The 27,670-nt window shown below is 32.7% G+C and overlaps 1 protein-coding gene across 1 annotated transcript; it reads right to left on the bottom strand.

Annotated features, from left to right (window-relative positions):
* Window positions 1-963: 963 nt before the first annotated feature.
* On the bottom strand, window positions 964-27,488 carry LOC137405012 (uncharacterized). The gene is made up of 10 exons (XM_068091237.1): window positions 27,448-27,488; window positions 22,566-22,626; window positions 12,564-12,701; window positions 12,391-12,477; window positions 11,185-11,311; window positions 9,940-10,085; window positions 7,768-7,914; window positions 6,554-6,650; window positions 4,385-4,555; window positions 964-1,034 (listed from the first exon to the last, which is right to left on the bottom strand). Exons 1-10 carry the CDS (start codon window positions 27,486-27,488, stop codon window positions 964-966), a joined length of 1,086 nt encoding a protein of 361 aa, XP_067947338.1.
* Between the last annotated feature and the right edge of the window lie 182 nt (window positions 27,489-27,670).

Raw genomic sequence — 27,670 nt, 5'->3', positions numbered from 1 at the left:
ATTCAGATAAGTGTGTGAAGCTGTCTTTCAAATTTTTACTGTATAACACTTCAAACACATCATTATCTCATTATTATTATATTGCTATCGTGATAATCAATATTATAATTTCATCTTCAAGCATTACTACCTGAAAATAGATAGTCTATGACACAGACAGTGATGAACCATGAAGGGGAAAGCTCTGTGTTTTCAGGTAAGTAGATTTCATCAATCCAAGCAAAGGGTCATACTTGAGGCGAAATTTTAAAAGACACATTACCACAGTACACTTTGACCTAAATTTACTTTGATACTCTTTCACAGAACTCTATTTGACCTTTGACCTGCTGTTTCTCTTTACTCTGTAATCGCATAGACTATGTATTATCTCGTCAGATTAAATTTTAAAAAGTTCTACATAAGTCTCCTTCTATTGTCTATTAACACTTTCTTGTTTTGTAGGAGTTGTTCCCCAATGCTGAAAATGGGTAGTAGAAACTATTAAATAAAGAGTTGTTCAGTCTAACCAATGTGTCAGCAGCACATTCGGTAAACTCTTCTAAGTCTGTCATCATCAGCCATGTAAGCTGCCGTGAGAGCCATGCTGGTGAATGTATCATCAGAAAAGATTGTGTCTGCTTTGTCTACAACAGTATCTAGAGTTCTTCTGGCTTGCTAGACTGTTTCAACTCGGAACCAAATAAAAGTTTGATCGGAGAAGATAACTTCAAAATGTATGTTGTTAATCCCAAATATTTTCATGCTCAAAGTATGTTTCACGTGCAAATGTAGTATTTCTTTAATTTTTGCAAACATTTTTGTATAAAGAAGTTGGTAATACTTCAAAACAAACAGGATTTGTGGCAAGACACTTGCATTCTATAGCAGTTTTTGAAATGTTGCAACTCCGTTTGTTGCAACAGGGTAGATTTACTATGCTGTACTAAACCAAAAGAGGAAAAATTTAAAAGGCAGGTTTGCTCAAACATATGACTTTGGTACGATCTCATTTAGCTTAGATGAGGGTGCCACAGTGTCATTTATTTGTCCATCTGCAAAGGAAACCAGAAACAATGTTACAAAATTTATTGTTCATTTGAAACATTTTACTTGCATGACCATTGAATGATAGTAACTTCCAGTTTTAACATCTCATTCATGTAGCGCTAAAGAAAACAACCTTGACAAAAAGCTTTGATATCTTGATAGAGAATAACCACATGGCTCTGCTGACACATGTAGGTATTAGACTACTCTACATGCTGTCAGCAATCAGTAATGAGTATGATATACTAGTCTCAGGTTTCTTTACGTGGATTCACCTAACTGCACCAGTTCTTTTACCATCAACCACCAGAAGTTAGACTATCAGTAGGCTTGTGTCGACATGTTTATAATATTACTGCTTTAAGTGGTGACTAACATGTTTAATGTACTAAACAAACTAATAGGGAAGTTTAGTGAAATGTTCAATGCTAAAGCTCTAAACATTTGATATTTTACATAAAAGTAAAATAACAAAAACTTGTTAGAACTATATATACACGGTCTGAAGACTTGTATTAAATGTTGTCACCTTCAGTGATTTTCCATTTGTGTGCCAAGGCATGCTAGTGTTTTGTTTTGTGACCAGTTTATCTCTCATCTGTACACGACCAGTTCAGCTCTCACCTGTACACGATCAGCCCACCTTGCACTTGTACAAGACCAGTTCACCTCTTACCTGTATGCGATCAGTCCACCTCACACCTGTACATGACCAGTTTACCTCTTACCTGTGTGTGACCAGTTTACCTCTCCCCTGTACGTGACCAGTTTAGCTTTCACCTGTACGCAACCAGTTCACCTCTCCCCTGTACGCGACCAGTTTACCTTTCACCTGTACACGACCAGTTCACCTCTCACTTGTACGTGACCAGCTCATCTGTACACCACCAACACTCATGTGTAGTCCCAGCCACCATAGCCTACCTAGCTACCTAATAAATATTCATTTTTAGCTGGTGGTTTGTTTTGAGAAAAATATGAACCTATTCACGAATCTCTGTTGGTCTTTGATGTATAGTAAGGTCTTTTTGTCCATTGTGTTAATCAATTATGTCGTGGATAGTTTTGATCATCGATTTTATATTTTCATGGCCTATTTTAACACCACAGATGCACAGGAATTTTAAGATAGACTGCGTTTTCACTAAATCAGTTGATTTTTTCAGTAAACGTTAAAGCTGTCAACTATAGATGACAATCACAGACAGGTTCACATGCTTTCATAAGAAACTTTGGAAAGTTCATTCAAGAATGTTCAAGTCGTACCATAACTTCTTATCACCACAACATATAAATCTTTTTTGCCAAATTTGGGCAAACATTCATCTGCACATTCATAGTAATTTCTAATAAGTGACAAAAAAGCCAGAATAAACATTGTAAATTGGTACACATGTACACAGCACCCTTCACATTGTTCAGGTTTATGGTGTTCAAATCATGTTAATATTACTTTTTACCTTCTTTCTCTAGTTGCTTAATCCTGGATAATAAAAGGTCTAGTGAGAGTTGTAGTTGCAGTGAACATGGATAGATAGTAAACATTCTCCAAACTTACAAACAACTGAAGTAGGCTAGAGCATAAATGCTAGAGGATGTGATGCAATGAATCAGCTTTACCGTTTAGTTTAACATCTGTGCATGTCCATCAGCAATTTATATCATCCAAAAAGTCATCAGTTTTACCATAAGCTAATAGCATGTCGCTAGCGGTTGTCTTTCTGAATCTCAGATTTGATCAGAGTGCTGCCGTTACAACGCAGATGTGTTTAAAGAGCTGTCATATGGTTGACAGTTAGGGTAAAAGGAGTTTTAATAACAGTTTTTGAAGTTAGTAAAGGTAAGAAATCCTTTCATCTTAGGCGCTTTTTATAAAATACTCATAAAGATAAAATAAGGTTTTTAACCAAATCTTTAATGTGTTGTTTACTTTCATAATAATAAATTTTATTGAATTGTTCGACAAGATACAAGAATGCAACATAAATTTTACATGATTAAATCACTAATTGGTTTGCTGTTCCATAAGACTGACACTTCTTCCGAAAGCTGTTTCTATTGGCTAATTTTCAACCAATAGAAGATGAGTTATGAGAGTCGATCCATCAATAGCTGAGTTTATATAATAACAAAGATGCTATCAAATAATAATCCTAATTTATATATATAATATTCAACGTTTGTGTGTCTGTTCTTCCGTGATTCTAAACTTCGGTGTGCCCTGCTATAGCTGTTAAAATCTAGGAATGGAATATCCATACCATGCTGGTTTCGAACTCATGAAGATTGCAACCGAATATTTGTAAACTAATTCTCTAACCGCAAGCTTACGAAGGCTCTTACGATTCTATAGCTCTTATTATATGTGTACTCCGTACCCTTTTTGCGATTGCACACGCTAAATGTGCACTTTCCATTATTAATTAATATTATCTTTTGCATTTATTATTTTTCGAAATTTTTTAAAAATTAATTTTTTGCTGCCATTACCTATTTTTTTAATTTATAATTTTTAAAAAATTTTTAAATTTTTTATTTTCAAGTGTGCAGTTACAATCCTATTTTCAGTTTTTTCTAACGCTTGTCTGCCAGATCAGTAAAGGCTAAATTTTGTCACGTGGACAATTTTATTATCTTGAGCTGGAATAGCCTTTACATTCTATCTCCGTTCGGTCAGACAAAGTATTAGACAAAGACATTCCGATATCTCCTTTTTACAATGAATAGACCTACAAATCAGTTTCGTGTAAGATTGATTAGAACTATCATGGCAGTTGCTAGGTTTATTAGTAGCAAATATTAGCTTGCAGAGACAGATATGAATGAGTTTTTAATATAACAATGTTTTACTTGAAGAAGTAGCGTTGAACTCCACAAGTTAAAGAGTTAATATTAAACTATAGTGCTTATTTGCCTGAAGTTCAAGCCTTAGCTTCAAGCTTCAAAATTTCTAGTTTGGACAAGTACTTCTTACTAGTAAAGTTAGCGGATAGCAATAATAAGATTTCACATTAGAAAAAGTTGTCTGCTCTCTCTTTAGCAGACAAATAGTGATGCAAAGGCATCTAGGTTGCAAACCGTTTCTGTTGTCGTGCCAACATAACACACAGTAAACATAATTCTTCACCTGTATTTTCAAACTTCATAGGCTAAAAACTTTGTAATCATAATTTGTTTTGTTGAAATATTTTATTGATGGTATTGAAGAAGTACCAACCCAATTTATTAAAACTATACCTGTAAACTATAACCTGATCAACAGCATGCGGTATGCATTGATCATTGATATTTCAAAGACTAACAAGAAGCATTGGAACTAAAACTTCAAACTACTACATATGTAAAATACTATCACCAACGCCTAAATTAAGTTTCAATTTTACTGCCATAATCATGCTGCCATCATCATAGCCGACAGCTACGTAGTCACTGTCCTTCAGACAGGCAATATACCATGGTTTACCTAAATGGTCATTCAGGTCTGACGTAAAGGTAAGTCTTTCAGTCTCCCACATGTTGATGGTGCCTGCAATACAACCTATTGGTGTCAGAGATGCAGTCAACCAGAGCTCCTCAAGTACACATGTTAATAATCGTAATACCTAGAGCTGTCGTTAGACTGACGTATTTCACATGCAGTTTTATGGCTTCATTTAGAGATCCTTGGAGATAGGTTTATGACAGACAACAGTTACTGTAGAGTAGGTTTATGAGTGAAATAGAATAATACTAAATTATATATTATGTTACTAGATAGTAAAGGGCTCACATTGTATACCACTGGCCATATTCTTGTTGCAAATGATACTAAATTATATATTATGTTACTAGATAGTAAAGAGCTCACATTGTATACCACTGGCTATATTCTTGTTGCAAATGATACTAAATTATATATTATGTTACTAGATAGTAAAGGGCTCACATTGTATACCACTGGCCATATTCTTGTTGCAAATAATACTAAATTATATATTATGTTACTAGATAGTAAAGGGCTCACATTGTATACCACTGGCCATATTCTTGTTGCAAATAATACTAAATTATATATTATGTTACTAGATAGTAAAGGGCTCACATTGTATACCACTGGCCATATTCTTGTTGCAAATGAAAAAACAAGAACTTGTCTTGTCACTAGCTAAACAAACAAAACAATAAATATAAACAAATATATCATGAAAGTGTAAAATAATAATAGATTTCATATTCAAGGTTAAAGCACAGAAATTACATAATTTTTTTATTGTATATTTCAATACATCAGAGTCTTGGTTTTCGAATGAGCTATTGTTTGCCATGGTGAGACAGACATTGGTTGGCGTTTATAGTATTTCCCTAGAGCTCTACCGTGAAAAAGTTTATTAGCATAGTCTCAAAAATTGTGACATCACAATTCTCATATTCGTTGTTGTGTGCTCTTACCGCTTATTTATCAACTACGAAAGTGACGATAATGACGCTAGTGGCAGGCGAAGATAGGACAACTCCAGAGAACGAATGAAGATGACAAAGGAATCAGTGTCATTAGTTCTCCATGTACATATTATTTCTATGATAAGTACCTCAGACTCTAAGAACCATACTATATTTTCCCGATGATATTATGCACTAGCTTTTTATTTTTAATGCGATGTTAAGGGTGACGACTGAGACTAATTAATTTCAAGCATTGCGTGATCTCGCAAAAGTGCGATTGACATTTAGTCCAAGGGCCACGCAACCGCAGGTCATAATTTAATTGATGTGATTTCATTACCTTTATCAACGACAGTACATTTATTGAAGCATAATTAATTAGCCCAGAACATGCGTTTGTATTGGTCGGGCGTTAGCATGGCCAATACAAACAATAAACAATGGGCATTGTTGATTATCTAGAATTTTAGTTTATTATTAGCACTCTCCGGGTTTAACAGCACCGAATGTCACAGAAAAACGCAGCCTCAATGGCAACGAAAGGGATCGACAACCTAAGTCTAAATGAGAACTATGACTCCACATTTTGAGTACCTGAACCAAGTGTTTTTTCAGGACGTACTTTTGACACTCCGTTTTTCATAGTTCTATTATTCTTTGTGTATTGAATATAGGCTCATTCGAAAGCCAAGACTCTGATGTATTGAAATATATAATAAAAAATTTATGTGCTTTAAGAAAAAAACTATGCATTTTAGATTAAAATATTGGCATAGGATCATTGTCCTTACAGTGCTGGCAGCAAGACAAACTAGCATGTTGCACCCAGTGTAGGCAGCGACTAACAGGTGTTACTCTTCATGTTATCATACGTATTGCTGACATATGTATTACTGACAGAAGTTTATCAAAGTTTATCAAATTTGAGACAAACTAATGAGATGCTGCACAACACACACATGTATTTAGATAGCACTGAAAGTTGAATTAAAGTGTTCAAGTGGTCTAGATGTGAATGTGACAAAGATATAAAATGGAATTGTTTTAGAACAAGAAGAGACAATTGAATATAAACAGTCATATATCTTCATATTGTACTCACCATCTGCAGTTCCAGTGAGAAAGATGTTTGCTACCGGATGGCATGCAACGCTCATGATCTTATGGGTATGTTCCAGTGTTTTGATACATGTCTGGGTCTAGAACAGTGGTTAATATCTATAGTGTTACGACTGCTTCTATTTTATTACTGTCAGCACTTATAATAGACAAAAACAGAGACGATGCAGAACAGAAAATAAGAACATGCTAATAGCTGAAATATTTAATGCAGTGAGTAAAAACTGTCGAATGGTCTCCTGCTTTCTTAAAAATGCTGCTAATAATTAGTATTGTGTAAAGAAATGCTGCGTCATATGAATAGATTTTCATCCTACCAGTTACAGCAAGTTCGCAAGGAACAATTGTATATCTGTTTTCAATTTCAAGTGACAAAAATATCAGCTACAATTGTTAGCCTGCAGACAGAATTAATTGACATCCTTGTAGAGAATATATAGAGTTGCCTCCTCAGTAATTGTGTATTAACTAACCAATCAGTTGGCTAGCCGCTAACTCTGATGCAATTTAATACCGAACAAAAAAAATCTTGTGATACCTAGCAACGAGTAGATAACTCCGTAGAACAAACACCAAAATAAATCATTTCAGCATGCCAGAAAACATTAATCATAGTTATTAAAAAGGTAAGTCTACTCCCATTCTGGAATAGGGAAGACATTTTACATATAGAAAAAGGAGGATAACTCACAAAGAACTCTAAAACTACTATACGTATTTATAGAAATGTAAATGTACAAGAACTAAAAAGCATGATAAAAAAAACTTTAAACAAACACAATACTACACTGGTTAAAGCTATTCATAAAATCACCAACAGACAAATCAGTTTTCAGGCTAAGATGGGAATAGAATTGAAAGCTACACATCTACAAATACTATCAGTGCGGCAAACAGATCAGTATAAATCAAGCTATATGAAATCACACAAAACTCTTGTATAGTCTATCAAAAAGTATCGGCATTTTCCTCTCATCTGCGATCGATTTTGATGATTGATGATTTGAGGATTGCACAAACTGCTCTTGGATATTTAAAACTGTAAAGTCTGATTATCAAATTTGACCAACATTGTATGGCGAAGTCTATTTTATATAACTTTGGGCCAAATCGTTCTTAAGATTCTAATAAGAAGATCACTCGTTTGCTACATGCGATACAAGATACATGCGAGAATGACAAGTAAAGGGAGCCTACCTCATAGTCCCAAACTTTGCAAGTTTTATCTTCAGAACCAGATACTAAGAAAAATCTACCAACTTTATCGTAAAAGTCTATTGCAGTCACTGCCTTCTGATGGCCCTCCAAGGTGTAACGAGATGTGGGAGAATTTGGCAGCCATAACTGTAAAAAGATAGTAATCTGTTTAACTACACAACTAACTAGTATAGGATAGTCAACAATTCATGGCAACTTGTGCCAATATCTAACTATATGAGACAGACCATGCTTGTAAAACAGCTTAACCATCAGTTTCAACTCTGCTGTTCAACTAAGGCATCTGATAGAATGTGGATCCTTATTGTCCTGTCCACTAGAGCATTCCTATTTTACTGTACCTTTGTTGAGAGCAAGCAGAGTGAGTCAGAGTTATCTCCCTCTACCCTTACTGATGAAGAATGATGATCAAATTTGGTAAATTACAAATACATGACAGTCATGAACTCTATACTAGCAACAGGTGTAGACGTAACTTGATTAACTTGCTCAAACTGCTAGTATAGTCAGCAATTTAATAAAATTGTAAAGTATTCTCAGACACCACATGACGATAGTTCACTAATCTAAAAAGCAAGGTTGTTCCAAAAACTTAGATGAGCTATAGTTTTTCACTTTTTATTTGAATAACAGTGCCTTTAATCACATTGTCTTTCTATATAATAATATAGTAGTACACTTTTTATTTTAAATTAAACTTTTTGTTATAGGGTAATTAAATGGTTATTTTCAATTTTGCCACTTTCTTACATTATATAAAATAAAACAGCTTAACATTGATATAACATAGCATCACCACTTTTTTAATTTGATTAACATTGTACTTCTACAGATAGTCAGTGAATTTGTGTGCATCGATATATTTAATGGAACCTCAATTATCATAGAACGAATTATTTTAATTAACTGTGTTAACCTTTTTTGAATGTGTTCCATTTCATTGTCTATTGGCGGTGACAGCGGTTGCTGAGAGGCTTTGTGAATGTGTATAATATTTGTCTAGTTTTTGTTAGACTTATGCTAGTAAACACTATTTACAAAGAAAAGAGTGAATAACAATTTTTTCATAAATTAGCAAAACATGACGATTTTATTCCCATATTTGACAACAGGACCAGACTCAAAATGCTTACTTTGAGATTCCTAGTCTGTGCTAGATTGATGAGTGGAAACTTGAGATAGCATTTAAATGTATAACTAAGAAAGGCCAATACTATAATCTTTGCAGATGAAATACCTGTATATCATTTAGGATTGTCTGAGAGACTGCCACCAGGTTGGTACATAACCATAAGGAGCTACTAACAACGCTCGGCACCCAATCATGTCACACTAGATCTTTGGTGAAATCTCATTGACCTTGACACATGAAATGTGTCAAGGTCTGCCAACAGTCTTTAACCCTAGAGCTGTTAATTAAGCTTCTTTATTAACTGATAAAGATTACACTGAACATTGGACTGTGTATATGACATGAGTGAGTGTACAGTAGCCTTATACAAAAGGAAGATTGTATATTCAAGGTGTTGGATGAATTTGCCATGGAAGACTAATGGTTGCTTTTAGTTCAGTTAACATTCAGATGTAATCATGTTTTACTATACTATGATGATATGAATTTGGTTTATTGCATGCAAATATAAGCAGATGTTTTATGTCAGCAACTAGGACACACCTAAAGTTATTCACTCAAGCAAATGGATATATTACAGTCTTTCAAACCAACAACCAGTGAAATATATAGTTTGGTATACTGATCAGATGTTATTGAAACTAGATTTCTGTTCAACTTGCATCTTGTTCTTCAGACATGGCAACCCACCTAAGAAATGATTGTTTTCACACTTGCCGAGTCCTGTCACATATTTAAATTTGTTTTAGTGGCGTGTCTGCGATGAAGTTCAAATTGTTTGTTCTACAGTATCTATTTCTATCTTCGTGTGATTGGCTCCGAGTTTTCATTTCTCAAATTCTGCTCTCCCTTATTGGTTAGTTTTGTTAGTTGTTTTCACCATTCATTGTTGCTATTGGTTACAAAGACATGTAACTCAGTTTTTAAGTAGCTTAATGGAATCTTGTTTTTAAAGTTCTCCAAATCCTTAAATATAAAGGAAAACAGCTCCATGTGACAGAAGAAAGAAATTGACAAACCTTGATTTTCTTGTCTCGCGAGGCACTAGCAAAGGTGCTTCTGTCTGGAGGATTCATTCTTATCTTTTCAATATCACCACTGTGTTCTTTAAACACCTGAGTACATTCCCATCCTAGCTCCCAGTTCCACAGTTTGATCTCCTTACCTGCAAGCCAAGGATTCAAGTCATATGAAATGAAATTCATATTACTACAGCAATTAGATTTGTTGGGACTAAATATTGACATGGAATATAGACGTGCATTTTGTCAAAAGGTCTTTGAAAAACAACAGCCATAGGATTGTTATTTAGAAACAGCAGCCATAGGATTGCTATGTAAAAACAGCAGCCATAGGATTCCTATGTAAAAACAGCAGCCATAGGACTGCTATGTAAAAACAACAGCCATAGGATTGCTATGTAAAAACAACAGCCATAGGATTGCTATGTAAGAACAACAGCCATAGGATTGCTATGTAAAAACAACAGCCATAGGACTGCTATGTGAAAACAGCAGCCATAAGATTGCTATGTAAAAACAACAGCCATAGCATTGCTATGTAAAAACAGCAGCCATAGGATTGCTATGTAAAAACAGCAGCCATAGGACTGCTATGTAAAAACAGCAGCCATAGGATTGCTATGTAAAAACAACAGCCATTGGACTGCTATGTAAAAACAGCAGCCATAGGATTGCTATGTAAAAACAGCAGCCATAGGATTGCTATGTAAAAACAACAGCCATTGGACTGCTATGTAAAAACAGCAGCCATAGGATTGCTATGTAAAAACAGCAGCCATAGGATTGCTATGTAAAAACAACAGCCATAGGATACCTATGTAAAAACAACAGCCATTGGACTGCTATGTAAAAACAGCAGCCATAGGATTGCTATGTAACAACAGCAGCCATAGGATTGCTATGTAAAAATTCCTTCTTTACTTCAGCTTATAAAAAGATGAAACAAAAGCTGAATGTAACTTCAAAGCTGTAAACTAGATGAATATTTATAGAAAGAGTGGCTGCAGTCTTGTTATGTTAACACACTTTGATGGCTTCTGTAAACCGTGGCTTAAAATGGTCAAATATACTTGTATTATTTAATATGTGTCCATGACAAGCGATACACAAAGGATATAACAGTTAGTTGTTTATGTTGGTTGCCTAGCAACCAAAACACTTAATGATAATACAGTTATATTCTAGATAAGAGATTGGAGTATCTTATAAGAATACAATATGACAAGCATGAACATAGCTTACCACCAGCAGTTAACAAATAGGGGTGTCTAGGGTGAACTGCTATGCTTGCCACAGGGTTTCGGTGAGCTGAAAATTCCTGTATTTTCTTCAGAGTGCTGTATTCTCGGGTTCGGAGAATTCCATTATTCTTCAAGTAGTATTGGTATGAAGAATAGTGATATAACTAGGACATTATCACTAAGGGAGACATGAGTATACTTAGACTGTGTCCATATCTGTTATCATTAATATTATTACTATTGTACAATCAACTGATTTTGAAAAGAATTAAGATGATTCTAGAAGGTTTTACTATATCAAAAACAACTGTTTTTTTTCAGTTATTTGAAGCTCTTGAGCTAGTTCTAAACCTGATTAAATGAAACCTTCTTCAATGTTGTTCCATTCTGATGAGATTAGCAACGAGTATGTAGGATTGAGTGCTTTATGTCTCTTGATGCCCTTCTCCCTCTTCCTTCGCTCTCCCCCTTCTCCCTCCCCCATCTCCCTCCCCCATCTCCCTCCCCCTTCTCCCTCCCCCTTCTCCCTCCCCCTTCTCCCTCCCCCTTCTCCCTCCTCCTTTTCCCTCCTCCTTTTCCCTCTCCCCTTCCCCCTTTCTCCCTCCCCTCTTTACCTTTCTCTCTCTCCCCCTCCCTCTTTCCCTCCCTCTCTCTCTTTCTCCTTTTCTCTCTCCTCCTTTTCTCGCTCCCTTTCCCTCTCCTTGCTTCTTGCTTTTTCACCAATTAGATACATGTACCCATTATATTGTGATTAGATTGAATTCTTCTCCCCATTACCCTCCCCCTTCACATGTACCCCAAGTATTGCAATGAGAATGTGCACTTTGTCCCTCGCTCTCTTAGATGTTGTTGTTACAAATTAATTTGGTTATACCTTTAGCCAAAACATATTACAAACATATCCTTACAAACACAGAGGTGTAAAATTATCTCTTTCTTCTTTAGCAAAAACATTTTGTAATAAGTTGCTTTGAATGTATATTTTAGGAATATTTACCATACTTCAGGCTTTAGTTTTTTGAAATTGATTTAAAACTGCCTAATTATATTTGCTATACTACAATTGAAAATTAATTAGATCATTTTATGGCTGGCTTGAATTTTGTAAACTCCTACAGATGTTTATGAAATATAGTTTAGAGTCATCTCACTCATGAGATACACACGTATGATTAATAAAGCTCTAGACAGTATAACCCATACTTACATCACCTGTCACTACCCAGTCAGTCCTTGCTACAAAAAATGCTGCTCTCACCGCCATATCTCCTGCTCTGACCGCTTTCACCAATTCCTGCAGTTGAAAGAGTACAGCAGAACAAAATACTGAGTTACATTTAAAGTTTTCTATTGGTGCAAGTTAGCAACCAATTTACTAACCTGGGTTTTGATGTCCCAGATTCGAACAACCCCGTCAGCGTGGCTAGTCAACAGCAAGGGTTTTGTGGGGTGCAGATCAGCACAAGCAACTATATATGAACGTCGATAAAAGAATCTTCTAACTTCTACTTTAAACAACTAAAACAAAATGGCTTTAGTGAAGTACATCTTACAGTAAGTAATTAGGTACGTACTGAAACTTACTGATGATATAACCTTTGAAAATTATTTTACTGCGACAATTTTGCTAATTTTTTCACTAAATTTGCTTGAAGTTAACATCATAATCCTCAAAATTAATCATATATTCAACCTATCTGTACTCTATTGTGGTTTATTTTACTGCTAGGTTAAGTTTAGACAGAGTTTTGCGACCTTTTTATGAATAGTAGGAGTTCTATTGAATCTTATAGCCTGTACCTTCTAATGCAATAGCAAATGTTGGAAAGCGCATCAAATGCTTCTTAATACTGTATAGTTAGTAGGCTACATTAGTGAGTGCTTTTACTGAATCTTAGTATTAACTAGTCAAAAACTTTTGATGGCAGGGAATTTGTTTCATAATACAACTACTTGGTGAGAGATCTTTCAGGTTAAGTTTAACTTGTTTTACATTTCTATGTAGTCAGCAGGTAAATTTACATGTTCAGACTATCAACAGAACCTCTTAGTCACCTTCCATTTGCTGCTTTTAGCACATCAGCTAGGTCTACGGATGCTGATTTATTAATATAAGTTACATTTGAATACAATCCTTAGAATGTGAACTTGCTATCAAGTTCAAACATGTCAAGACAAGACTCAGCTTGTGTTGACATATTGTATGCTGTACTGTGTTGTGTGTGCTGTCAGCACTGGAAGTGAAGCTGACTTACTAGTTTGAGATTAATTTTCTGGTTTTCTGCTAGTGCTTTGATAGTTTTGTTTTCAGCAAACAAAGTGCTGAATTTGGTTATTTTCAACTGAGCTTGAAGCGTATTATAATTGCAGGAATCTCACTAGTAATTCATAAGGTTATGCAGATCTAGTAATGGTGTAGTGATTTGTGAATAGACTGACCTTGAGATATACTGAGTAGGTCTGATATGCCTAGTTGTATGTTAAAACAGCCATTACTAGTGTAATTATGGTAAATCGTGTAGTACAGCAAAAATTGAATTTTGAGCTTTCAGGTCTTCACCTTTGAATCAACTCCTTGCGGCGTAAAAATTGTCAAGTAAAAATGCCATTAGATAACACAGGTATAACTCAAAATTATCAAGTATTAATGCTTTAGATAACACAGGTATAACTGAATATTATCAAGTAGCAATGCTATTAGATAACACAGGTATAACTGAATATTATCAAGTGGTAATGCTATTAGATAACACAGGTATAACTGAATATTATCAAGTAGTAATGCTTTAGATAACACAGGTATCACTGAATATTATCAAGTAGCAATGCTATTAGATAACACAGGTATAACTGAATATTATCAAGTAGTAATGCTATTAGATAACACAGGTATCACTGAATATTATCAAGTAGTAATGCTATTAGATAACACAGGTATAACTGAATACTATCAAGTAGTAATGCTATTAGATAACACAGGTATAACTGAATACTATCAAGTAGTAATGCTATTAGATAACGCAGGTATCACTGAATATTATCAAGTAGTAATGCTATTAGATAACACAGGTATAACTGAATACTATCAAGTAGTAATGCTATTAGATAACACAGGTATAACTGAATACTATCAAGTAGTAATGCTATTAGATAACGCAGGTATCACTGAATATTATCAAGTAGTAATGCTATTAGATAACACAGGTATAACTGAATATTATCAAGTAGTAATGCTTTAGATAACACAGGTATCACTGAATATTATCAAGTAGCAATGCTATTAGATAACACAGGTATAACTGAATATTATCAAGTAGTAATGCTATTAGATAACACAGGTATCACTGAATATTATCAAGTAGTAATGCTATTAGATAACACAGGTATAACTGAATACTATCAAGTAGTAATGCTATTAGATAACACAGGTATAACTGAATACTATCAAGTAGTAATGCTATTAGATAACGCAGGTATCACTGAATATTATCAAGTAGTAATGCTATTAGATAACACAGGTATAACTGAATACTATCAAGTAGTAATGCTATTAGATAACACAGGTATAACTGAATACTATCAAGTAGTAATGCTATTAGATAACACAGGTATCAATCAATATTATCAAGTAGTAATGCTATTAGATAACACAGGTATAACTGAATACTATCAAGTAGTAATGCTATTAGATAACGCAGGTATCACTGAATATTATCAAGTAGTAATGCTATTAGATAACACAGGTATAACTGAATATTATCAAGTAGTAATGCTATTAGATAACACAGGTATAACTGAATATTATCAAGTAGTAATGCTATTAGATAACACAGGTATCACTGAATATTATCAAGTAGTAATGCTATTAGATAACACAGGTATAACTCAATATTATCAAGTGGTAATGCTATTAGATAACACAGGTATAACTGAATACTATCAAGTAGTAATGCTATTAGATAACACAGGTATAACTGAATATTATCAAGTATTAATGCTTTAGATAACACAGGTATAACTCAATATTATCAAGTAGTAATGCTATTAGATAACACAGGTGTCACTGAATACTATCAAGTAGTAATGCTATTAGATAACGCAGGTATCACTGAATATTATCAAGTAGTAATGCTATTAGATAACACAGGTATAACTGAATATCATCAAGTAGTAATGCTATTAGATAACACAGGTATAACTGAATATTATCAAGTATTAATGCTTTAGATAACACAGGTATCACTCAATATTATCAAGTAGTAATGCTTTAGATAACACAGGTATAACTGAATATTATCAAGTAGTAATGCTATTAGATAACACAGGTATAACTGAATATTATCAAGTAGTAATGCTATTAGATAACACAGGTATCACTGAATATTATCAAGTATTAATGCTTTAGATAACACAGGTATCACTCAATATTATCAAGTAGTAATGCTATTAGATAACACAGGTATAACTGAATACTATCAAGTAGCAATGCTATTAGATAACACAGGTGTCACTGAATATTATCAAGTAGTAATGCTTTAGATAACACAGGTATAACTCAATATTATCAAGTAGTAATGCTATTAGATAACACAGGTATAACTCAATATTATCAAGTAGTAATGCTATTAGATAACACAGGTGTCACTGAATATTATCAAGTAGTAATGCTTTAGATAACACAGGTATAACTCAATATTATCAAGTAGTAATGCTATTAGATAACACAGGTATAACTGAATATTATCAAGTAGCAATGCTATTAGATAACACAGGTATAACTGAATACTATCAAGTAGCAATGCTATTAGATAACACAGGTGTCACTGAATATTATCAAGTAGTAATGCTTTAGATAACACAGGTATAACTCAATATTATCAAGTAGTAATGCTATTAGATAACACAGGTATAACTCAATATTATCAAGTAGTAATGCTATTAGATAACACAGGTGTCACTGAATATTATCAAGTAGTAATGCTTTAGATAACACAGGTATAACTGAATATTATCAAGTAGTAATGCTATTAGATAACACAGGTATAACTGAATATTATCAAGTAGTAATGCTATTATATAACACAGGTATAACTGAATATTATCAAGTAGTAATGCTTTAGATAACACAGGTATCACTGAATATTATCAAGTAGCAATGCTATTAGATAACACAGGTGTCACTGAATATTATCAAGTAGTAATGCTTTAGATAACACAGGTATAACTGAATATTATCAAGTAGTAATGCTATTAGATAACACAGGTATCACTGAATATTATCAAGTAGTAATGCTATTAGATAACACAGGTATAACTGAATACTATCAAGTAGTAATGCTATTAGATAACACAGGTATAACTGAATACTATCAAGTAGTAATGCTATTAGATAACGCAGGTATCACTGAATATTATCAAGTAGTAATGCTATTAGATAACACAGGTATAACTGAATACTATCAAGTAGTAATGCTATTAGATAACACAGGTATAACTGAATACTATCAAGTAGTAATGCTATTAGATAACGCAGGTATCACTGAATATTATCAAGTAGTAATGCTATTAGATAACACAGGTATAACTGAATATTATCAAGTAGTAATGCTTTAGATAACACAGGTATCACTGAATATTATCAAGTAGCAATGCTATTAGATAACACAGGTATAACTGAATATTATCAAGTAGTAATGCTATTAGATAACACAGGTATCACTGAATATTATCAAGTAGTAATGCTATTAGATAACACAGGTATAACTGAATACTATCAAGTAGTAATGCTATTAGATAACACAGGTATAACTGAATACTATCAAGTAGTAATGCTATTAGATAACGCAGGTATCACTGAATATTATCAAGTAGTAATGCTATTAGATAACACAGGTATAACTGAATACTATCAAGTAGTAATGCTATTAGATAACACAGGTATAACTGAATACTATCAAGTAGTAATGCTATTAGATAACACAGGTATCACTCAATATTATCAAGTAGTAATGCTATTAGATAACACAGGTATAACTGAATACTATCAAGTAGTAATGCTATTAGATAACGCAGGTATCACTGAATATTATCAAGTAGTAATGCTATTAGATAACACAGGTATAACTGAATATTATCAAGTAGTAATGCTATTAGATAACACAGGTATAACTGAATATTATCAAGTAGTAATGCTATTAGATAACACAGGTATCACTGAATATTATCAAGTAGTAATGCTATTAGATAACACAGGTATAACTCAATATTATCAAGTGGTAATGCTATTAGATAACACAGGTATAACTGAATACTATCAAGTAGTAATGCTATTAGATAACACAGGTATAACTGAATATTATCAAGTATTAATGCTTTAGATAACACAGGTATAACTCAATATTATCAAGTAGTAATGCTATTAGATAACACAGGTGTCACTGAATACTATCAAGTAGTAATGCTATTAGATAACGCAGGTATCACTGAATATTATCAAGTAGTAATGCTATTAGATAACACAGGTATAACTGAATATCATCAAGTAGTAATGCTATTAGATAACACAGGTATAACTGAATATTATCAAGTATTAATGCTTTAGATAACACAGGTATCACTCAATATTATCAAGTAGTAATGCTTTAGATAACACAGGTATAACTGAATATTATCAAGTAGTAATGCTATTAGATAACACAGGTATAACTGAATATTATCAAGTAGTAATGCTATTAGATAACACAGGTATCACTGAATATTATCAAGTATTAATGCTTTAGATAACACAGGTATCACTCAATATTATCAAGTAGTAATGCTATTAGATAACACAGGTATAACTGAATACTATCAAGTAGCAATGCTATTAGATAACACAGGTGTCACTGAATATTATCAAGTAGTAATGCTTTAGATAACACAGGTATAACTCAATATTATCAAGTAGTAATGCTATTAGATAACACAGGTATAACTCAATATTATCAAGTAGTAATGCTATTAGATAACACAGGTGTCACTGAATATTATCAAGTAGTAATGCTTTAGATAACACAGGTATAACTCAATATTATCAAGTAGTAATGCTATTAGATAACACAGGTATAACTGAATATTATCAAGTAGCAATGCTATTAGATAACACAGGTATAACTGAATACTATCAAGTAGCAATGCTATTAGATAACACAGGTGTCACTGAATATTATCAAGTAGTAATGCTTTAGATAACACAGGTATAACTCAATATTATCAAGTAGTAATGCTATTAGATAACACAGGTATAACTCAATATTATCAAGTAGTAATGCTATTAGATAACACAGGTGTCACTGAATATTATCAAGTAGTAATGCTTTAGATAACACAGGTATAACTGAATATTATCAAGTAGTAATGCTATTAGATAACACAGGTATAACTGAATATTATCAAGTAGTAATGCTATTATATAACACAGGTATAACTGAATATTATCAAGTAGTAATGCTTTAGATAACACAGGTATCACTGAATATTATCAAGTAGCAATGCTATTAGATAACACAGGTGTCACTGAATATTATCAAGTAGTAATGCTTTAGATAACACAGGTATAACTGAATATTATCAAGTAGTAATGCTATTAGATAACACAGGTATCACTGAATATTATCAAGTAGTAATGCTATTAGATAACACAGGTGTCACTGAATATTATCAAGTATTAATGCTTTAGATAACACAGGTATCACTCAATATTATCAAGTAGTAATGCTTTAGATAACACAGGTATAACTCAATATTATCAAGTAGTAATGCTATTAGATAACACAGGTATCACTGAATATTATCAAGTAGTAATGCTTTAGATAACACAGGTATAACTGAATACTATCAAGTAGTAATGCTATTAGATAACACAGGTATAACTGAATATTATCAAGTAGTAATGCTATTAGATAACACAGGTATAACTGAATATTATCAAGTAGTAATGCTATTAGATAACACAGGTATAACTGAATACTATCAAGTAGTAATGCTATTAGATAACACAGGTATAACTGAATATTATCAAGTAGTAATGCTATTAGATAACACAGGTATAACTGAATATTATCAAGTAGTAATGCTATTAGATAACACAGGTATAACTGAATATTATCAAGTAGTAATGCTATTAGATAACACAGGTATAACTGAATATTATCAAGTAGTAATGCTTTAGATAACACAGGTATAACTGAATACTATCAAGTAGTAATGCTATTAGATAACACAGGTATAACTGAATATTATCAAGTAGTAATGCTATTAGATAACACAGGTATAACTGAATATTATCAAGTAGTAATGCTATTAGATAACACAGGTATAACTGAATACTATCAAGTAGTAATGCTATTAGATAACACAGGTATAACTGAATATTATCAAGTAGTAATGCTATTAGATAACACAGGTATCACTGAATATTATCAAGTAGCAATGCTATTAGATAACACAGGTGTCACTGAATATTATCAAGTATTAATGCTTTAGATAACACAGGTATCACTCAATATTATCAAGTAGTAATGCTTTAGATAACACAGGTATAACTCAATATTATCAAGTAGTAATGCTATTAGATAACACAGGTATAACTCAATATTATCAAGTAGTAATGCTATTAGATAACACAGGTATCACTGAATATTATCAAGTAGCAATGCTATTAGATAACACAGGTATAACTGAATACTATCAAGTAGCAATGCTATTAGATAACACAGGTGTCACTGAATATTATCAAGTAGTAATGCTTTAGATAACACAGGTATAACTCAATATTATCAAGTAGTAATGCTATTAGATAACACAGGTATAACTCAATATTATCAAGTAGTAATGCTATTAGATAACACAGGTGTCACTGAATATTATCAAGTAGTAATGCTTTAGATAACACAGGTATAACTGAATATTATCAAGTAGTAATGCTATTAGATAACACAGGTATCACTGAATATTATCAAGCAGCAATGCTATTAGATAACACAGGTGTCACTGAATATTATCAAGTAGTAATGCTTTAGATAACACAGGTATAACTGAATATTATCAAGTAGTAATGCTATTAGATAACACAGGTATAACTGAATATTATCAAGTAGTAATGCTATTAGATAACACAGGTATAACTGAATATTATCAAGTATTAATGCTATTAGATAACACAGGTGTCACTGAATATTATCAAGTAGTAATGCTATTAGATAACACAGGTATAACTGAATATTAACAAGTAGTAATGCTATTAGATAACACAGGTATAACTGAATATTATCAAGTATTAATGCTATTAGATAACACAGGTGTCACTGAATATTATCAAGTAGTAATGCTATTAGATAACACAGGTATCACTGAATATTATCAAGTATTAATGCTATTAGATAACACAGGTGTCACTGAATATTATCAAGTATTAATGCTTTAGATAACACAGGTATCACTCAATATTATCAAGTAGTAATGCTTTAGATAACACGGGTGTCACTGAATATTATCAAGTATTAATGCTTTAGATAACACAGGTATAACTCAATATTATCAAGTAGTAATGCTATTAGATAACACAGGTATCACTGAATATTATCAAGTAGTAATGCTTTAGATAACACAGGTATAACTGAATATTATCAAGTAGTAATGCTATTAGATAACACAGGTATAACTGAATATTATCAAGTAGTAATGCTATTAGATAACACAGGTATAACTGAATATTATCGGGTAGTAATGCTATTAGATAACACAGGTATCACTGAATATTATCAAGTAGCAATGCTATTAGATAACACAGGTATCACTGAATATTATCAAGTAGTAATGCTTTAGATAACACAGGTATAACTGAATACTATCAAGTAGTAATGCTATTAGATAACACAGGTATAATTAAATATTATCAAGTAGTAATGCTATTAGATAACACAGGTATAACTGAATATTATCAAGTAGTAATGCTATTAGATAACACAGGTATCACTGAATATTATCAAGTAGCAATGCTATTAGATAACACAGGTATCACTGAATATTATCAAGTAGTAATGCTTTAGATAACACAGGTATAACTGAATACTATCAAGTAGTAATGCTATTAGATAACACAGGTATAACTGAATATTATCAAGTAGTAATGCTATTAGATAACACAGGTATCACTGAATATTATCAAGTAGCAATGCTATTAGATAACACAGGTGTCACTGAATATTATCAAGTATTAATGCTTTAGATAACACAGGTATCACTCAATATTATCAAGTAGTAATGCTTTAGATAACACAGGTATAACTCAATATTATCAAGTAGTAATGCTATTAGATAACACAGGTATAACTCAATATTATCAAGTAGTAATGCTATTAGATAACACAGGTATAACTGAATATTATCAAGTAGTAATGCTATTAGATAACGCAGGTATCACTGAATATTATCAAGTAGCAATGCTATTAGATAACACAGGTATAACTGAATACTATCAAGTAGTAATGCTATTAGATAACACAGGTATAACTGAATATTATCAAGTAGTAATGCTATTAGATAACACAGGTATAACTGAATACTATCAAGTAGTAATGCTATTAGATAACACAGGTATAACTGAATACTATCAAGTAGTAATGCTATTAGATAACACAGGTATAACTGAATATTATCAAGTAGTAATGCTATTAGATAACACAGGTATCACTGAATATTATCAAGTAGTAATGCTATTAGATAACACAGGTATCACTGAATATTATCAAGTAGTAATGCTATTAGATAACACAGGTATAACTGAATATTATCAAGTGGTAATGCTATTAGATAACACAGGTATAACTGAATATTATCAAGTAGTAATGCTATTAGATAACACAGGTATAACTGAATATTATCAAGTAGTAATGCTATTAGATAACACAGGTATAACTGAATATTATCAAGTAGTAATGCTATTAAATAAGACAGGTATCACTGAATATTATCAAGTAGTAATGCTATTAGATAACACAGGTATAACTGAATATTATCAAGTAGTAATGCTATTAGATAACACAGGTATAATTGAAATATCGGAACCTTCTTTTAAACATTTAGTTTCTGCCGTATTCTTTTCGTCAGCAAATCATTGCCAAAGGTTATGAACTATGCAGAACTATCAAAGTTATGCAGCAAGTTAATATCGCAGAAAATTCTGTTTATTGAGTTTGTCTCCTCTTGACTCTTTATGATTGTGCTCAAAGTTTTTTGCTGCTAAATGATGCCCATTTGTGTTTCCTAATCACAGTGTTATGGTGGTGGGAATGGGAGGTAGGAGGAGTCGTATAAATGATACTAATGCTATGTGATTCTTACAGTGCAGCCGGTTCGAGCAGATGCTGCCATGCCGATTGACTGTCTGGCTTTGCTCAGGCACCTGCAAGAAACATTAAGCACAGCTATAAAAATAAACTCGCAATAGAGTATATTCACTAGTAGGTTATAATTCCTTTGTGTTCCATAGTTACCATTTATAAACTAATGCCTACTTAGACTAAACTAAATGGCTGTACCTAAAATTAAAAAAATTTCTCAATTTCAAAACAAGCATGTGTAAGTGTCAAGGACAAAGTATTGCAAAATGTGTTGTTCCTAAAGTGCACTTCCTTGTAAAGTTATAAAGAGATGAGTGTCAAACATACAAGTTTTACCTTAAGGTTGTATCAGCCCGTTTTAAAGTGTCACAACATTCCAAACAACATTTTAGATTTACCAGCTGGTCTATTTTTGGTCAATTACTAAAGAGTCATGTGAACAAACATGAAAAATCTGTAAAAAAATTGGTTCATCATGTACAATTTTGTGTTTTTCAATTCCTTATATTGAAAATTCAAACTGATACAACCGACGTTCTAATGGTACACTCCATAAAAATTACCATTTTAAAAACACATGTGATCTTTAGCAGCTAGTCTACTATTGATATAATAATAGATATAACAAGGTTTATTATATCTATGTAGTCTACTGTCTATCAACGACTGTGAAGTCAAGTGAACAAACATACTAAATGTAAATACATAATTTACATAGGCATTATCGAGAGGATAACTTCGATGAAAAGCAGTATTTGAAATTTGAACATTTCCTAAACCTGATAATAAAAGTTGCACCACTTGTTTAAGATGGTCTAATTCAAATAATTATTTAAAGATGTTTAAATAATTATTTCGATTAGACCAAGGGTTCCCAACCTTTTCATTCAGTTCCCCCTTTATGCCTTTTTATAATTTTGATTCCCTACACGCTTTTAACTCACATGACCAAAAACAGCTGATACAAACTATAATCTCATTTTATTGTACATATCTAAACATATAACAACATATTATTAATTATTGTACAGCGCGCATACAACACACAATAATACAAGACTTTCAGCATGGCGGTGAATTGGTTTATGACTAGGTTTACTTACTATCCAATCAAAATCTACATGTAGATGGATGTGTTCACATATATCTGGGTTCTGACTAGTAGCTCATTATTAGCAACTAGTGTTATATATAAACCAAAATGTTAAATGATGGAATCCAAACCCACACGGCACTGCAGGACATAAATTAAAAATTTAACAAATCAGACACCTCTCTGTTTTCCCCTTACATATTCAAAATGGCCCTTAGGGGAAATTCCACCCTGGTTGGAAACCCCTGGATTAGACTATTCAATACAACAAAAAGAATAATTAACAATATTAAATGTAATACAAAGCTGTATAAAGTATATATCAATGACAAACATGATATAACTTGTAATGCTGCCACAAATCTGGACTCTTTTTGTAGTCAGCATGAGGGTAAGTTAATAAGTTCTTCATTACATCTTCTTCATCTAAATAAAACTTACCGTTCACAAATATAACAAAAGAATGAACTAAAATAACTTACAAAGTTTGTTATACAAGCGTTTGAAAACTTTCGAGGTAAGACAGCCTAAATTGTCCAACAATCTCTATAGCACTGGTTTCATATAACTTCGCTCAATTGCATTAGTAAAGAGTCTATAATCCTAAGGCTTTCCAACAATTGTCCCTACTAACAGATAAAGCCTGCTAATACTCACACGCTATAAATAGCTGAAATGATTGGAGAAACACCTTAAACAATTTTAATATTTTCTAAATAGTATGGCTAATTAGAGAATATTTGGAAGTGAAACATGACATAACGCTTGAATAACACAGAAGTGGATCCAGTTCTTTACAAGGAATCATTGGAACTGTGTTCATCCTAGTGGCACCTTAATTTCTACCCTAGTCAGAACATAAGTTATATGACTGTAATTTTAGTGAAAGTTATCTTGTACTCATGTCTCTAAACTCATTTGAGTACTACACAGGATATTTATTCATGTGCTGATACGTTTCTGGAAAGCTTTTAATGATGTTTTTAAATGTAAAAAATCATATTATTTGAACAAAATTTATTTACACTCTATCAGCTAATAAAATCTCATGAACGGCAGACAGATGCAAAGATGCTATAAATATAGTCTATAATATTTGTAAATTTAATAATCGCTTGTATTGAAGCTAATATTTCATCTCTTTATATTTGTAGAGATGAAATATTAGCTTCAATTCAATCTAATGAGTTTAATCCTTTTCATTTTAATCTTTTGCTGAAAAATGTTGCAAACTTGGGCAAGAAACAGAAATTAAATGATTCCTTAGAGGTAATAGTACAATTATTTTTATAAAATAAAATACATTATGTAACATAATTGTTCAATCAACTGACAGAACAAAAAGAGGATACTCATCGTAACCTTCCTATCTGGTTCAACATCTACTTTGCTTCTTAGATGTTTCTGTATTCCATAAGTTGTCAGATATTTCCAACCGATTATGGAGTGTTTGGGATTTTAATTGTGCACATCAATTATTTCTTATTGTTATTACCAGCACATTTGTCAGATATCATTTGATGCCATAGACCTATTAACTCTACTATAGTTAATAGTATAGTTATTGATTCTAATCAAAAAAGTTATTAATTCTGAATAAATAGTTTTGAATAAAAAACATTTGAACTCTGTTATAATCTACCGAAATAACCAGAAATTGGAAAGGCTTTATGTTAAAGGAAGGTTGTTTCAGCCACCCGTGCTGCTGCAATGTTTCATGAGCTGAAGAGACATGATGCATATTGCAAAAGGTTTTGTCTTGTAATTATATAATTTTGGGAGCTAAAAAGTTTCATTTAAATTATTTGGAGTTGCTTCCTCAAAGGTTTAGTTGCTTTCTTAAAATCACAACTCAACTTTACTGAAAACACAATATTATTGACCTTTATTAAAAGGGCAAAATCATACTTTAAAATTTTAGTTAAATATCTTCAACTAGATTTATGAGTGCAAATCCTAGTTTATACAAATACTTCTAAATACCTTTGTGAATTTTACCTACAAGGAAGATAACTTCAAAAATCTGTATTACGCTTACATGAATTTTGCATAGACATATTCGTATACCTTTATGAGAGGCTTGTTTGCCAAGATGTCTGACATGACTCCTCAGATAAAAGCTTAGAGGGTAACATAAGAACAGCCATTCGCATCTGTTCTTCTTTGAGTGTGAACCTGAATGAGCATCTGTTCAAACGTGAAATTCATCTGGCTTACCGCAGCAACCAGAGAAACGAGCCAAGTCTTGAACACGATGTCACCTGTTCAAAAACCTGAATCACTTTTCAGTAAAGTAAGGTGTCAGCAGGTTTCTATATATTCTCTAACAGAACATCACCTGCCGTCTGCTAATCATACATACAGCACCTATATACAAGTGATTTGTAATCAACTACGGTACACTTGGTTATTGATGAGCCAAGAAGCTATATTCACAAGCTTTAGCTTTCTTTTAAATTTTTATCTGGAGATTTCAGTTTATTTACAAAGTCATGGAAGTTTGACAACAAAAGATTTTCTTCCAGACATGCCCAGCCATATGATAGAGCAAACAATTCCATAGATATAATAAACCCATATATATAGGTAACAGTTCATAGATATGATAATAGGGTTTATTATATCTATGAACAACTCATTGCAAGCAGTGAAACAATTTTTCAACAATACAAGACTTCTGACATTGGCCTTCCGACTGGTGCAGAACTTTCACTTCCGGAATCAATGTTAGCTAAGTGACTGTTTAGCTATAGATGCAAGGAGATACTACCTGAAGCAAGATTGCTACAAATGAGAAACTACTTCTATATTAAAAATGGCTGTGATCACACCTCCTCGGGTGAATCACACGTTAAGTACCTGATGAGCTGAAAGATTATTAACGGCATGATTACCAGCTGAACCATGAGAACCTTTTGTGTCAGGACAGCCACTGGCAACACCAAATACTCATTACACTACCAGAGCTGTCTGCTCCTATAGCAAGACTAAACGTGAAGTGAGCACTGATCTACAGCTGATTCATTCAGTTTCAATATTAGTTACATTATAATAAATCTTCTATCGGAGTTGTCTACACTTCTGGCTCCAAATGAGTCTTATTAGTCATAATGTTGTTATAAACTCTAAAAAACGGCAAAAAGGCATATACCTTCAAGCTTAGTTCTACCAGTTACCATTTCAGTGTTGATAAAAACAAAATAAACTTCAAAATTGTATAAACTATAAATGAGTCTTATGAAAGCTATATAGTGTTTCATTTTAATCGGTTCCATCTTAAAATTTGTGGCTACAACAAAAAACAAATGTATTGCTTGTTCCCTATGTCAATATTACTCATTTCTATTAAAAATACTCACAAACCCCTCATCAAGTATGAAGACTTAAAGTCGTGTAATCTTGAAGTTACTTTGCTATCTCAGCTGTTAGAGTATGGATCTGTGTTGAATATTAAGCAATGATTACAGTCAGAGGAGGAAACTGGCTTGAAAGTGAAGTCTGTGTGTTGTTTAATACAAAGATACAGTTAGGTTCCTGCAATGGAAGGTGCACACTAAAGACTGGAGAGTAGGTGTGAGAGACTATGGTGAAGCTGTTAAAATGTTTTGTATTATTCATTAATAAACTCTTTTGTTCCAAAACGACCAATACTGCTGATGTAAAGAACATAAATGAGAAAACGTCTAGCATGATTTGAGTGAGCATGCGCTATGGGGAATTTTAATTATCCTTTTAGAAATTGATCAGTCGCTGTAAAAGGGAGACTGGCCTCTTCATGAGCTGAACAGACCTTTGTACCTGACAGACTTCTGTACCTGACAGACCAAGCATCTTCTATTGATATCACTGATCATTCAACAAACCTGAATGAGAGACTGCAAGAAGATCTGCTTGTACCAAAGCCAGATGAAAGTATTTTGTGTGGGGGCCCTGTTTAGACGGCTCTGAGCATCTTTAACATTGTCAATTTTAAGAGATCAATATAGTTCAAGCGCATGTGGCCCAACTCGTAT

The sequence above is a fragment of the Watersipora subatra genome, chromosome 9 (assembly GCF_963576615.1).
Source record: "Watersipora subatra chromosome 9, tzWatSuba1.1, whole genome shotgun sequence".
In the NCBI taxonomy this organism is placed as follows: domain Eukaryota; kingdom Metazoa; phylum Bryozoa; class Gymnolaemata; order Cheilostomatida; family Watersiporidae; genus Watersipora; species Watersipora subatra.
The sequence above is the reverse complement of the archived record's forward strand: the minus strand, read 5'-3'. Positions and strand labels throughout refer to the sequence as shown.

Excerpts from the sequence above, each read along its gene's own strand:
- LOC137405012 (XM_068091237.1), bottom strand. The coding sequence starts at position 27,488 with ATGCTTGGTCTGTCAGGTACAGAAGTCTGTCAGGTACAAAG. Across the intron at positions 12,702-22,565 it reads CTGCTCGAACCGGCTGCACT|TTGTTTAAAGTAGAAGTTAG; the intron begins GTAAGAATCACA and ends ATTTTGTTTTAG. Across the intron at positions 7,915-9,939 it reads CGCGAGACAAGAAAATCAAG|TTATGGCTGCCAAATTCTCC; the intron begins GTTTGTCAATTT and ends ATCTTTTTACAG.